This window comes from Leucopleurus acutus, assembly GCF_964270905.1.
Source record: "Leucopleurus acutus genome assembly, chromosome: X".
Classification (NCBI taxonomy): domain Eukaryota; kingdom Metazoa; phylum Chordata; class Mammalia; order Artiodactyla; family Delphinidae; genus Leucopleurus; species Leucopleurus acutus.
Genome location: NC_139148.1, coordinates 14,611,294 through 14,627,069, shown reverse-complemented (window position 1 = coordinate 14,627,069; position 15,776 = coordinate 14,611,294). Strand labels below are relative to the sequence as shown.

General features: G+C 36.2%; 1 protein-coding gene across 1 annotated transcript in view; it reads left to right on the top strand.

The window, feature by feature from the left end:
- SCML2 (Scm polycomb group protein like 2) overlaps positions 1-15,776 on the top strand; it is a gene marked incomplete at its 3' end in the record, with an annotated part of 66,340 nt that overhangs the window by 42,017 nt on the left and 8,547 nt on the right. The window contains exons 7-10 of the mRNA XM_082864111.1: positions 6,095-6,312; positions 10,025-10,151; positions 12,677-12,880; positions 13,596-13,778. Of these exons, the coding sequence (XP_082720237.1) occupies positions 6,095-6,312; positions 10,025-10,151; positions 12,677-12,880; positions 13,596-13,778 (732 nt within the window). The remainder of the gene's footprint in view (positions 1-6,094; positions 6,313-10,024; positions 10,152-12,676; positions 12,881-13,595; positions 13,779-15,776) is intronic.

Sequence of the window (15,776 nt, the reverse complement as noted above, 5' to 3'; positions counted from 1 at the left end):
CAATAATAGTGACCATGAGCTAGTCTTTCAGGAAGTTTGGTTATAAAAGAAGTGAAGGTATTAGCTGTAGATAATGTAGATAAATAGGAGTTCCTTCTTTGGAGGAAACTTCTTTCTTCCATTTGTTAGGCATTGACAGCAGTGTTTCCCCATTATCCAACCCATTGATGGAAGAAGGCAAGGAGCACCCTTAGAATCTGGGAAGGGAGAGTGAGAATAGAGACAGGGATGGTGATGGTGTTGATAATAACAGCTAACATTTATTGAGTGTATACCATGTGCCACGTACAGATTTCAGTTAATTTGCCCAAGCTATTATTTCTCATAGATATTATGTGGTAAAGCTGGATTTGAATGTAATTAATCTGGAGCCAGTGTCTCTGCACTAGATAGTAAGAAGCAGGGGAGAGAATAGGTGTAAAGAGTGGCTCGTACCAGAGTTCCATGTCCATCTGATCTCTACCCTGCTTCTTCCGAGAAAATTCATAGTCCTCAGCTAGTTCCTGCCTTCCAAAACGCCCGCTGTGATAAGTGTCAGGAACATGCTTCCTTGTTTCCTTTTCCACTAGTAACTACCCCTTGTGGTTTCCTTCAAGAGTTTTTCTTAGCTTATTTGAGGTTTTCTAAAAGGATTTTTTATTGCAAAAAATAAGGAAATAAGTGCATTTAAAAGACTGTCAGTATGCTTATGAAAAGGTGAAGTCACTCTTATGTGACAATAATAGTCCTTCAAAAAAAAACTATTCAAAAAGCTAGTTTCCGAGGTAAAGCAAACTCTGTCCGTTATGAACGTTTGATTCCTAAAGCAAGGTTTCTGGGATAGGATTGTGGCTTCTCTGGTACAGGTGTAGGGAGAGGAGAGAAGAAATAGGGTAGTGTCTGAAGATACCAGTCCAGGAGGCCAGTGCTATGGTGTGGGATGGCAGCAGGAATGAAGGAACGAAGTTCATAGGGTTTACACTTGATTCTGCCTCCCCTTGGCTTTTATTGCTGCCCGTGACCCATCAGTTTGTGGCAACATGGGCTCTATGGAACAGGGAGCAAAGTTCCGGGTAGGGACATTGGGTACCTTGACTGAGTTTCTATGAATGCCAGGCCTCCAGGTTGGATAGTTTAGGTGTAACCATCTCTATTGATATCTCCATGTTTTTCATAATTGAGGCTTGTGTTGCTTCTTTGGTTTTATAGTTACCAGTATGAAAGATCCTTAGAATAATGACAGTTTCATTGTACATGCATTTTTAAAATAAGGAAGATGACTTGCAAAGAATTCCTCAGTCTGAAAAAGTTTCCAAAGTCAAATGTTTACAGTGACAGATTTTTTACTCAATTTTGTTTTTTCCAAACCGTATTTTACTTTTCTATTTTTGGCTATCATATTTTGATTTTGTCTATTTCTAGCCTCAAATTCAAGGCATCTGTTTTTACAGTAGTTTCTGCCCTTGTTGTCATATGGTTATATATATAGCATTCAATCTGTTTGAGGAGAAGGAAATCATAAATCTGTCTTCTTAAGGAGATAGGAATTATATATATATATATATATATATATATATATATACATACACACACACACACACACACACACACACACACACAAATATACATATAAAATATGAACTGTATGACTGGGACCATATTTATTTCTTCTGGATTTCCTAAATTGCCTAGATTGGTAAAAAGAACACACTAGGTATTAAGTAAATGGTGGATGGAAAAATCTGGAGAACAGTAAGCAGCCATACCTCTATCATGTCTTTTTAGATCAAAAGCAAGATACATATTAATTTATATCTCTAATCCATTTTAGTTCCTCTTCAAGTCAGCCATGTGTAAGCCAAACCAGCACATGTATAACAGTAACTGGAAATAGGGGTTGCTGTTCATTTCTAAGTGTATTTCCTTTTCTATGGTAATTGTATGTGCTACTCTCTTTTCATAGCTCAGAGAATGCAAGCAGTATCTTTCAATAATAAAGCATCTTCATGTGTCAACAGAAACATACATTTAATGAGTACTGTTTGGCAATAAGTACTAAATAAGGTTAAATCTCCAGGCATGAAACGTTTTACCAGCATGTTTTTGTCTGTACTTGTTAATGTTTTCTCATTATAAGTATGCCTCCACATCTGATTTTAAAAAAACTCAAGACATCCTCTGTCAGAGAGCACCTAGCAACTAGTGAATTATCATAGGAGTTCACAGGGTTGTCTTTTGGGCCTTCTTCTTCTTTTTTAAAACACATGCACTTTGACTCAGGGGAGTGAATTTAATAGGCTTTTTTGTTAGAGGACAGAAAGCAAGGTGGCATATTAGAAAAAGCATGCGCTTAAGAGATAAAAGTCTCTTAGCCAAATGGGTGATCTTGGCAAAGTTACCTAATCGCACAGAGCCTAAGTTTCCTCAGGTATAAAGTGGGGAATAATACCTACCTCATAGGACATTTGGGAGGATTACATGCAATAACAGATATTGAAGCACTTAGCATGTAACGGGTAGCCAGTACATGTTGGCGTCTACCTCCTTTCTTTCTTCAGTTCCCCCTGTTCCAGGCTTCCAGGGCTACTCTTGACTTTATTTCCTGCCTTCTGATTGTTTCCCAAGATTTATTCATTTCTTTTGCATTTTCATAATTGAGTAACTTCATATCTCCTGGACATTTTTCTTACCCAAACATTGTCTGTTCTACCTGAAGATAAACTGAGGAACCAGGTATCTTTTGTGTTAGGTGTTCACATAAAACTTTTATTAAAGATGATTAGCACATCCTTCTGTATATTTTACATACTTTTTTCAAAGAGGTTTTTACTCACTTTGTAACCACTATGAACACATGGTTGTAGTGCTATATATAATTTTCACCTTATCTTTTAAACAAATCTATTTTCTTTTTCAATAGTTTAATTAATACTGAATAGAGTTTTAGCATGGTGTGTGTATGTTATATGATTGCTCTTTGGAGGAGAGATAAAAATACATGTATAATGTATATAGTTTAATTTTGCTGTTCAGTGTATTGAATGATTACTCATTCCTCTTTAAAGTAGTTAAAAAAGTATTTTGTTCTAGGTGCTGGGGATATGGCAGTGGATCAAATTGAGTCTTTGCCGTTGAAAAGCTTGCTTTCTAAAGTGAAAAATTTTTAATTTTTTATAATGCATTTTTCTTACTTTGGTCATACATATATATATACCATGCATCAAGGAGTTTTATTGTAATAGAATATTATATTTGGGGGGAATATTTGAAGCTATGGCTCAAATATTTTGTGTCCCAAGATTTATTAATATCAAACGTCAAATTTTTTAGATCAAATAGTGATTTCATTACATTTGCCATGTTCCACAAAGTAATATTTTATTACAATTCTTTATATAAAATATACTTGTTTTGGAGGTCTAACATTGGCTTGCAGGTTGAAAATATTTTTCATTCATTTAGTAAACATTTTTTGAGGACCTCCTATACGCCTAGGTTCTGTCTTAAACTAACTTAGTACAGGAATTTAAACTCAGGTCCAGAGCGCAATCTATTTCCTTTTCTTCATGCCATATATTAAAAGGTGGGGACAAGAGAATGAGGATTTATTTGGATTTAGTTACTGGGAAGGGGACATTACCTTGGAAAGAATTCTTTTTGAATGGTTGGGGGAAGAAAAGCTTATTATAGGAGACTAAGGAAGCCCAGAATAATAAGGAAACTGAAGTATGAAGTATAGGCGATTCTTCTTTGTATCTTGGTAGTGAGTAGAAGGAAGATTCATGCAAGGGCTTGAAAGTACCAAAAACTAGGGAAGGAGACTTCAAAATAAGGGATATATGAGGGTTGTAAGAGAGAGCAAGGAGTTGGGGATCAAGTGATTAAATACCATGAAGAGAGGAGATAATTGAAACTGTAATGTTCCAGAGGAACCAGAGAAGATAGTTATTAGGACAAAAGTGAAAGGGGATTTGGCTTAGAAGAGTAGGGAGAAAACTTCATTTGATACAACAGGAAGAGATGAGAATGAATGAAAATAAAAGTATTTTAAGATGGAGGAATGGGATGGTTATGATCACTCCCAAAAGATAGCCTTTAATCTTCTCATAAAGTATGGTAGGGTCATTTGCTGAATGGAATGGGGTGAGAGGGAGAGGGGAGCTTAAAAAGGGGAAAATGTTCTGCCATTGAAACATACTTGGAAATCAGTGAGTTGAAGCAGTGACACCCCAGTTGAGGTTAGCATGGATGTTACAGTGATCTACAGTATCCCAATGTTCTGTAGCAGGAGTTGGCAAACTACAACCTGAGGGCCACATTTAGCCCATGTAGCCTGTGAGCTAGGAATAGTTTTTATATTCATAAAGGGTTTAAAAAAAGAGAAAGACAAAGAAGATTGTATGACAGAGACCATGTGTGACCTTCAAAGCCTAAAATATTTACTCTCTGGCCCCTTAAGGAGAGAACTGACCCTTGCTCAGGACCAGAGAGAGCAAATGATAGTGTGACTCAGTGGTTGGAGCTGACATGTTGGACATGATCGAAGATCAGGGGGTGATAACGTAAGGGATACTAGTTATGAGGGCTTTGGTGGAGGTGGACAGTTGGGTGCAGGTTGATAAGGGGGTAAAGTAAAGCCAGAAGAAAGCTAACAGATTGGATGAAAATGGAGAGGGCTTGTGGCTACATCTCACAATGAGAATGAAAAGCATGATCAGTTGGTATAAAGCAAAGATGACAGGTAAGGAAGTTGGAGGTGGAGAAGGGAAGCACAGTTGGTTATCTTGGAGGTAGTTGGTTATCTTGGAGGTATCTTGTCTATTGATGAGATCGGGATGATGGAGCATCAGAAGTATGATATTTAAATTCCTGAAGATGATAACAGGGAGACTCAGTAAGAAGAAATAATGTGAATTAGGTTACTAGAGTTATTTGAAGAAAGTGGAAGTGGGTATGGAGTATGAGGTAGATGATGGTAAAGAGTTAAACAAAGGCTGGTGTATGTAGGTAAATTACTATAAATAAGGGGAGGGGGAAAGTGATGGTGGCAGTTAAGTGGTCTTCCATTTGCCCTGGCAGCTGTTCCATTCTCTGGACTAGGTAATTGATAGAGGTAGATAAAAAGGCTGCAGGGAAGATGTGGGAGGTCATAGGAGGTCACTTTTTTTTTTTTTTTTTGGAGGTCACATTTACACATAGTCTTTGAGGATGGGAGAAGCAAGGTGGTAGATTCATTTCAAGTTGTAAAATGAAGCCCTCAAAATAAAAGTAGTTGATTTTTTTTTTTGCACAGATGTATAAATGTGTTACTTATACAACTCTTCGTGTAAAGACTTTTTGACGTTAGTACTATTTACTATAAAGTAAAGTTCATTTTTTTGTACTAATGAAATTATTAAGGGATTAATACTAAAAATATCTCTCTTTACTTAACTATGAATATATACAAGAGTAACCTGGCAGGTAATCTTCATTTGGAATATTAAAACTGTCTCGATTGGGCTACAAATAACTAATAGATACAAATCACTTGGGCATGATAGTGGTCCTTCCATGACAATGTTAATGTAGAGTCTATATTATAGCTTATGAAGCTTTACTATTAAACATACATATAGGAACATAATGTATTTTAGCCACTAAAAAAATCTAGTTAGGGGGATTCCCCTGGCGTTTAAAAGATGAAGCAGGAGCCGTTGGTAGCTGCTTTGTTGTTTTTCTATATTGGTGGCCAAAATGATTCCTGTATTTATGGCATAATTTTCTGAAGGAAAAACTCTTTTCTGTGCCAAGGACTAAAAATATGAGAAGCAGACAAAAGGTAAATTGACAGAAATTTTCACTGTGCTAATTAAGTGGGAAGTTACTGGTTCTTATTGTAAAAGCCTCTTTATTTTTTCTGGAGAATCAGACTATTTCCTGATAATCTGAAATCTTAAATAAATACCAAAAACGTCATTTTAAATGGTACCTTTATTTTAAGTGGTTTTCAATGAATGACCTTTGGAATATTTTTAAAGATTGAGTTAAATTTCTTTTGAATCATAAGAAGAAAATACCTTAATTATGTCATTTATTTTAATTGTATTTTTGTGTTGTGTGTTTTTTCCCTCAGTTCCTGTTACAAAGAATATAGCAAAAACACAGCCTTCTCCTTCCAAAGCAACCCAGCGTTCAATGCAGTCTCTACAGAAAACTGCTGTAATATTACCAACACAGCAGATCAGGAAATCAGGTCGTACTAAACCACCTGCACATACTTCAGTCCCCAAGAAGGGGAGTTCTGTTAAAAATATCACACCAAGGAAAAAAGGCCCAAACTCAGGAAGAAAGGTTAGTTGTATCTCCTACTAATTTGCATTACAGGTCTCTGTAGTGCCTTATTATTAAACACACAGTTTAGGACTTACTAAGAGTGTTATGATGCCTTTTAGGAATGTACCAAGAGTGTATAAGGCTTTTTACAAGGTGGAGCGGGGAGGGGAACGGAAGGATTGGGAGTTTGGGACTAGCAGATGTAAACTATATATAGGATGGATAAACAACAAGGACCTACTATATAGCACAGGGAGCTATATTCAATATCCTTAAACCATAATGGAAAGAAATATGAAAAAGGATATATAGCTGAGTCACTTTGCTATACAGCAGAAATTAAACACAACATTGTCAATCAACTATACCTAATTAAAATTAAAAAATAAGTATATAAGGCTTTTTAAGGCCTGTGTAACAATCAAGATTGTTATTTCTTTTCTTGGATAAATTTAAAACTGAATAGTGTTCGACCTCTTCAAAACCACATTGAAAATACTGCATGGGTGTATTTATGTTCGAGCCAGTTTATTTAAAACTCAGTATACTTTAAAAATCAATGTGAAGTGAATTTTACTGTACATAGATTATACCTCAGTAAAATGGGGGTGAGGGGGAAATCAGTGTGATAAATTCAGTGATGCTAAAGTCACATCCTACCTAACTGACTCTCCCCCAAAGAAAACAACTCTAATACCTGGAAGTAATAGAAAAAGCAGCTACCCGAAGACACTGGAGAATGAATGGAAGCAGACAGACTGTGGTTGGGGGGAATACACATAGGAGGAGGGGTGTTATACGAAATGCTATATTCAGCAAACATACTCTTCAAGAATGAAGAACTAAGGACATTTTCAGGTAAAAGCATACAAAAAATTCATCACTGGCAGACAAACACTATAAGAAATGCTGAAGGAAGTTATCTCTAGGTAAAAATACTAATGACTTTCTTTTTGCTTTTTTCCTCTTAATTTCCTTACAAAAATAGGACTATTTAAAGCAATAATTATAATATAATACAGTCCTGTGGGGTTTATAACATACATAGATATAATACTTTAAAAAATTATAGTATAAAGGCTTAGGGGTTGGGGATATGGATTTGTAGCATTGCAAGGTTTCAACATTTTCTGTTAAGTAGTACAATATTAACTTTGTGTGGATTGTACATTGAAACTCCCAGAGCATATTGTAAAAATACAAATGCAAAGAAATATAGCTAAAAAGCCAATAGGAAAATTAAAATAGAATTCTAAGGACTATTCAGGTAATCAACAACAACAAAAAAGAGGAAAGTAAGACAGAGGAACAAAACACAGAGGAAACAAACAGAAAACAAATAATAAGTGGTAGACCCAGACCCAAACTTATTAATAATTACTTTAAAAATTAGTAAACTAAACTTTTCAATTAGAAGACAGAGATTATCAAAATGGATTTTTTAAAAGATCCAAATACATCCTGTCTACAAGAAATACGCTCTAAATATAAAGACATAGAATCTCTCTAGATCTGTTAGAACTGAGTTAAATTTCAGCAGTATTACCTTAAACATTTCTGAGTTCAGCCACCTGATATCAATATATATAACGTTTCTATTTTGTTACAACTAATGTTTGCAGTATGGAGCAAAATGACAATACCATTTTGATTTTAAAAACTTACATTGGTATTTTATTTTAAAAGGCATTCAAAATTTATAAAATAAAAATCAAAAGTCAGGGCTTCCCTGGTGGCGCAGTGGTGGCCTGCCGATGCAGGGGACATGGGTTCGTGCCCCGGTCTGGGAAGATCCCACATGCTGCGGAGTGGCTGGGCCTGTGAGCCATGGCCGCTGAGCCTGCGCGTCTGGAGCCTGTGCTCCGCAACGGGAGAGGCCACAACGGTGAGAGGCCCGTGTACTGCAGAAAAGAAAAAAAAGAAATCAAAAGTCAATAAAACTGAATATTTTTCAAATATAAAATCATAAATATTGAAAAAATCAAATAAGCAGATTATTCTAATGTAAATTCTTAGCAGATGAAATTTTTTAAATTAAAAATAAATTATAAGGGGACTTCCCTGGTGGCACAGTGGTTAAGTCTCCACACTCCCAGTGCAGGGGGCCTGGGTTCAATCCCTGGTCAGGGAACTAGATCCCACACGCATGCCGCAACTAAGAGTTCGCATGCCACAACTAAGGAGCCCTCGAGCCGCAACTAAAGGAGTCCACCTGCTGCAACTAAGAAGCTGGAAAGCCACAACTAAGGAGCCCTCCTGCCACAACTAAGACCCAGTGCAACCAAATAAAATAAATATTTTAAAAAAATAAATTGTATAAACTTAAGGAAAGTTAATGAAATTTAAAGGCAAATCATTTATTTTAAATGCATTTTAAAAATTAAAATGTATCAAGGGTGTCATTGATGCATATATTTAGTACATATTTTCCAGTTGCTGAAAAAGTCTTTGTGATTAGCTGGTATATGGTCAAGGTATGATAACTGCAAAAAGTTTCTCTTCATTCTTTTACTTTCAAATAATTCCAATGCTGGTTTGACAATTTTGAAGAAATCTTTTTGAAAATATTGTTGTATGGCGGTGAGGAGGGGCAAGGGAAAGATAATGTAATATTTTTGATAATAAACTTTTTTGTTGCAAAGGAAGCATTTCAATCCACCTTCATCTTTTTTAGCTTCATTATTTCATCATAAAAAGATGAAGATTCAACTCTTTGAACTAGAGTAAGAATTGTTTTTGCTGTACTCTCCTTTGTCAATTATTTTCTTCCCTTCCTTAAGCATTCTAGAAGTATGGAAGTGTGGAAGCACATTTTCCAAATAAATGTATTCAATTTACATTGTTAGTGCAAACACACTATTTTGGTATGTCTTAAGTCAAAGGATTTAGATTTTAGATTTTTAAAATACTGAAAGAACGAGAATATATTGACACAATAATTGTAATTTAGTATTTTCAAAATAATTTACTAAGATACTGTGAACCCAAATGACAGTCACTAATTTAAACAAATAAAGAAAAATCCAACAACACTGTTTGTGTTTTTCTCCTTTTTCCCTGCCTTTTAAATATCTTCTATTATTACCTTTTCTAGGCACAAGATCCCCTTCTCTGATACTGAAGAGTTGTGTTAGAAGATAGCTCCTAGAAAACCCCAAGAGTTGATATAAAATAAACAAAACACTAGTGATGTTAATAATACCCATGAGACATTTGGTTCTTACATACAATAGGCATAATTTTGTATGGACTTTAGCAAGCCACTGACAATTTTGTCATAATTATCGTATGTAATATGGAGAATTGCAGGCTAGATATGGTAAAAACCCAGATGAGTGACTGCTTTCTGAAGACAAACTTTGTCCTCTGCCTTGTTGAGGTCCCCCACCCTCATCTGATGAATTGCTGGATTAGATTTCCAAACTACTTCAGCAGTGTAAAAAACTTACTGGGAACCTCAAAAATAAAACAAGTTTTACAGAGTGAATTATTTTGGCTGAAGTGTGACTAGTTGGAACAGGGGGTAGCATTGGGAATCCCAGCCTCTTGGTCTCTTCCTCTCCTACCTGACCAGCTTATGGGCCCCTTTTAGGAGCACAGTTTGAAAAGTGCTGCAGTTTGTGACACAGGGATTTCCAACCCAGAGGACTTCAGACAACTGATCATTTGTGAACCAGTGATGCCAATAATTTTATGACCTCCTTATCTAGGAATATTTTTTTTTTAATAGGAAAAACGTATTCCTGTTGTATGTTCCACATCTTCAGCTTCTGTCAGTATGCTGGCCAGAGGACGTGGTGGTGTTTTATATGATAAGGATACTGTTCCTGGATCATCTAAAATAGTGATGTCTACAGGTAAATTAATATTTTTAAAAGAACGTAAAATTAGTTATCTTTTGTTGTATTATTTTCAGTGTCTTTGAAGTCCTGGAAATAAAATAAGAGGGAAAAAAGATGATAGTAAACATTTCTTATAGCATTTTTCATATTAAAATATTTTGAAATTCTGATTGTTCATTTTGATGTCAAGGAAAAAGTTTGTTTAAATACATAAGTCACTTGAAAATTCAACACCCTTAAGATATCCCTCTTGGTAAGATTTATAAAATTTACATTATTGTCAAATCTATTCTTGTTTTCCCATGATCTCATTTCACAATTTGTCTTTTTTGTCTTGTATGTATTTTTAAGGTACCTCAAACCTTATTTTAATGCCTTATAAAATTTTCACAGATCCTTGCCTGTCAGGGGGCATGATGACTTTAAATTGTTTTTTGCTATGTGAAGAGTGTGAAATGACAGACACCCAAACTAGTCAGTCCCTTTTATTTGTCATTTCCTGCAAATTTCCTTATTCCTTTCCTGTTACTTAAAGCAAGTTTTTTTGCTCCCTCTCCTAGATCCTTAATTATCTCTCTTACATTCTTCTGTTCCTTGGACTTTTCCCCTCAATTTTTCTTTTCTTATTAAAAAGAAATTATAATTTAATTTTTTGAAATAGAAATCACTTTAAAAATGATTATTGTAACATACCCCCCCCCCCTTTTTTTTGGCTGTGTTGGGTCTTTGTTGCTGCGCATGGGTTTTCTCTAGTTTTGGCGAGCAGGGGCTACTCTTTGTTGTGGTGCACAGGCTTCTCGTTGCAGTGGTTTCTTCTCTTGTTGTGGAGCACGGGCTCTAGAGTGCAGGCTCAGTAGTTGTGGTGCACGGGCTTAGTTGCTTCACAGCATGTGGGATCTTCCCAGACCAGGGCTCGAACCCGTGTCCCCTGCATTGGCAGGTGGATTCTTAACCACTGTGCCACCGGGGAAGTCCGTTACATACCTCATTTTGTCTCTTTATTATTTCTGATTTTTAGTCCATTAGGAGGGGAGCCTAGCTAAATGAGTATAAACATTGAAATCCTTGTTTAGCTCACTTGTGTTCAGTAGAACTTTGTCCATGCCATCAGCATCTCAGGTTAAGTTTTTAATAGGTGTTTCATTTCTGTGACAGAGTCTATCCTTCCTCTGGCTATTGCCACAAAGCTTAAGTATCATATATTTCAACATAGTGAAAGTGAGATTAATTTTTTTTTTTTTTTTTTTTTTTTGCGGTACGCGGGCCTCTCACTGTTGTGGCCTCTCCCGTTGTGGAGCACAGGCTCTGGACGCGCAGGCTCAGCGGCCATGGCTCATGGGCGTAGCCGCTCCGCGGCATGTGGGATCTTCCCGGACCGGGGCACGAACCCGTGTCCCTTGCATTAGCAGGCGGACTCTCAACCACTGCGCCACCAGGGAAGCCCTTAATGGGTTTTTATTGTACTAAATATAGACTGTATACATGAAAATTTTGCAATAAATTGAGTAGTGGATAAAAATAATGTGCCTCTTGATTTAGGGGGACAATATATTTTCTGTTAATAATCATATTACGTTGATTACCTGTGTTAATTTGTATTTGTTGATTCTCAGTGAAGAAAAATTATAGAAACTTGACTGATTGTGATTATAGATTATTTGCTTCTAAATTCTAAATGCTTTTATTATACGAAGGAAAGCATTTATTTTTAAAATTTTCTTCCATGAACCTCAGCATGTATATAAAGAACATTTTTATTTTCTTAAAAATTAATGAAAAGGGCTTCCCTGGGGGCGCAGTGATTGACAGTCCGCCTGCCGATGCAGGCGGACATGGGTTCGTGCCCCGGTCCGGGAAGATTCCACATGCCGTGGAGCGTCTAGGCCCATGGGCCATGGCCGCTGAGCCTGTGCGTCCGGAGCCTGTGCTCTGCAACGGGAGAGGCCACAACAGTGAGAGGCGTGTGTACCGCAAAAAAAAAAAAAAAAAAAAAATTAATGAAAAAAATTTCTCTAGGTCATTAGAACTTACTGTGACACATATCTGAAATGATTTGGTTACTTTAGAAAATACTATATAACGAGAGTGCAATATTGTTGATTTAAAATAAATTCAGTCCAAAAGGAGTGTGCTAATATGACCAGTTTTGAAAGAAAATTCTTATACTGTGATTGCTGTTAAAAAGTGAAAATATTCTTGACTTTAAGCCATTTTATATAACCTGAGAATGTGTGAAGAATTGTTTTATGATGTTACTAAAACTTGTATTGTTTTTATTATAATCAGTTTGGGCAGAATTCTAGAAAATTGAATAAGCATTTGGATTATTTATTTCTAGATTTCATATATTTACAAAATGTGAAAATATATTTACATACATATTTTTAGGTAGCAGAAATGATCACCGATAGTAACTATGTTTAGGTTATCTTTGAGTGAAGCGTGGCTAATGGGATATACAGTGATTGATTATGTAGTGTTTATGTTCCTTCTAACCAATCTCATTGTTTGTTATATCTATATACACATTTTTAATCAAGTCTGTGTCTATGTAAACAAATATGGAAGCTCTGGCCCTTACCTGGATCAGAATAAAATCCAGCAGCTGCCCGATCACTTTGGCCCAGGCCCTGTCAATGTGGTGCTCCGGCGGACGGTGCAGGCCTGTGTGGATTGTGCCATTCAAAGTAAGACTGTTTTTGGATTCCTTAAGCCAGATGATCGTGGAGGAGAAGTGATAACCGGTATGCTCATCTAATCCTTTATGAGCTTTTATTCCCTAATTTGTTTTTAGGTTTCAAGAAGGCAAGGATTTTATAATACATAGATTATTTTATAAATTTATATTCTGTTAACTATAATATTTGAATACTATATTAATGTAATAGAATATGTATAATAATTATATGTTTATAGACTTTTAACCCTGGTTTGGAAAGTTTAACTTTCAAAATAGACAAATAATGTCAGAGTAATACTGTATATTGAGGTAAGAGGTACAGATTTTTCCTTTTACCTGCTGTATTAAGCTCACTATAGATAAAGTGAGCTTAATATATTTTAATATTTTTAGAAAACAGACTAATCTGTAAGAATCTCTAAGTAAAAAATGTGATTCAAGAAGTGAGTAAGAGGTAAGATACACATGGCTTTCATGATTGTATGATCAGATACTGCATTTGTACCCATGGAATGTTTGGAAGAGCAGAAACTATTGTACATCAGTGGGTTTCTGTTGTTGTTGTTTACTTTATGAATATTTTTAAACAAGAATGCTTTTATTAGTTCAGACTATGTGTTTGAATGAGAGGAACTTTTATAATTTAAGATTATTCCTTTATAAATTACAAAAACCACACGTTAGATTTATAATACATTTCCTAAATTGATGACTTTCATTTTGATGTGGTTCTCATCTTTCTGTGATGTAACTCTGACATCTTTTCTTCCCTATAATAGCCTCCTTTGATGGGGAAACTCATTCCATCCAGCTCCCTCCAGTGAACAGTGCATCATTTGCTCTTCGCTTTCTTGAGAAATTGTGCCACAGCCTGCAGTGTGATAACCTTTTGAGTAGCCAGCCTTTTAGCTCTTACAGAGGTAATGGTCATAGTCCTGCAGAGCATGATCAAAATAATTCAGGTAAGAGAAAATGTAAAATTTTATACTGTGCTTCTATTTTATATTAGATTCTACATTAACTTGAGAATCTTACATAGTTCAGTTTTTCCTGCGTCTTCCTCAAAGTAAACCTTTTAGCCACAGTGAACTAATTAGACATGTATAGTATATAGTTTTTGTTCATTCAAAGTGGAAAAGTAATTTCTTATTGTATTCATAATTAACTTGAGAATCAAAACCTGAAACGTGTATCATTGTGGGGTCTTTTTGTTTTTTAAAATTTATTTATTTATTTTTGGCAGCGTTGGATCTTCGTTGCTACGCATGGGCTTTCTCTAGTTGTGGGGAGCGGGGGCTACTCTTCGTTGTGGTGCGCGGGCTTCTCACTGCGGTGGCTTCTCTTGTTGCGGAGCATGGGCTCTAGACATGCAGGCTTCAGTAGTTGTGGCTTGCGGGCTCCAGAGCGCGGGCTCAGTAGTTGTGGTGCACGGGCTTAGTTTCTCCGTGGCATGTGGGATCTTCCCGGAGCAGGACTCGAGCCCGTGTCCCGTGCGTTGGCAGGCGGATTCTTAACCACTGCGCCACCAGGGGAGCCCCCCCAGTCCTCTTTTAAGTACTGTCTGTATGGTATATTTTTTCCCATCCTTGTACTTTCAACCTATTTGTGTGTTTGAATTTAAAGTGTAAGTTTGTAATACAACTTTAAAAAAAACCCATTCTGCCAATCTGATTTTTTACTGGAGTGTTTATTTCATGTACATTTAATTTAATTACTGATAAGGTAGGATTTACATCTACCATTCTGTATGTCTCTCTTTTTTTTCGGGGGGGGGTAGTCTTTTCCTCCATTACTGCCTTCTTTTGTTTTAAGTAGATGTTTTCTTGTGTACCATTTTATTTTCCTTGTTCTTTTTACTATTTTTTTGAGTTATTTTCTTAGTTAGTTGCCTTGGGGATTACAATTAACATCTTAATTTACAACAGTCTAGTTTGGATTAATACCAACTTAATTTTAATATTATGCCAAAACTTTGCTCCAGCATAGCTTTGTTTTCTGCCCACTTCTTTGTGCTATTATTGTCATACAAATTATATTTTATACGTTATAAGCTCCCAAATACAGTTTTATAATTATTGCTTTTTTAAAAAAAGAAATTTATTTATTTTATTTATTTATTATTTTTGGCTGCGTCAGGTCTTCGTTGCTGCGTGTGGGCTTTCTCTAGTTGTGGCGAGCGGGGGCTATTCTTAGTTGTGGTGCATGGGCTTCTCATTGTAGTGGCTTCTCTTGTTGCGGAGCACGGGCTCTAGGCGCGTGGGCTTCGGTAGTTGTGGCTTGCGGGCTCTGGAGCACAGGCTCAGTAGTTGTGCCTTGCAGGCTCTGGAGCACAGGCCCAGTAGTTGTGGTGCACAGGCTTAGCTGCTCCGTGGCATGTGGGATCTTCCTGAACCAGGGCTTGAACCTGTGTCCCCTGCATTGGCAGGTGGATTCTTAACCACTGCACCACCAGGGAAGTCCTATAATTATTGCTTTATGTAGTTGTCTTTTAAATGAGAAAGGAGAAGAAAAGAGTTATAAACACAAATATATTTACTGGTACTGTTTTTTTTTTTTAATGTGGATTTAAGTTATTCTCTATTTTCATTTCAACTTGAAGGAGTCTCTCTAGTATCTCTTATAGGGTAGCTCTCTATAAGTGAGGAATTCTCTCAGTTTTTCTTTATGGAGAATTTCCTATTTTCTCCTTCAGTTTTTAAAGTTTAGTTTTGCTAGATATAGAATTCTTGGTTGACCGTCTTGTTTCAGTGCTTTGAATATGTCATCCCACTTCCTTCTAGCCTCTGTAGTTTCTGATGAGAAGTCAGTTGCTAATCTTATTGAGGATCCTTTGTATGTGATGATTTGCTTTTCTCTTGCTGATTTCAAGATTCTCTTTGTCTTTTGCTTTTGGTGGTTTGACTGTTTTTTCTAGGTGTGAATATCTTTGCATTTATCATAATTGGAGATTCTTGTGCTTT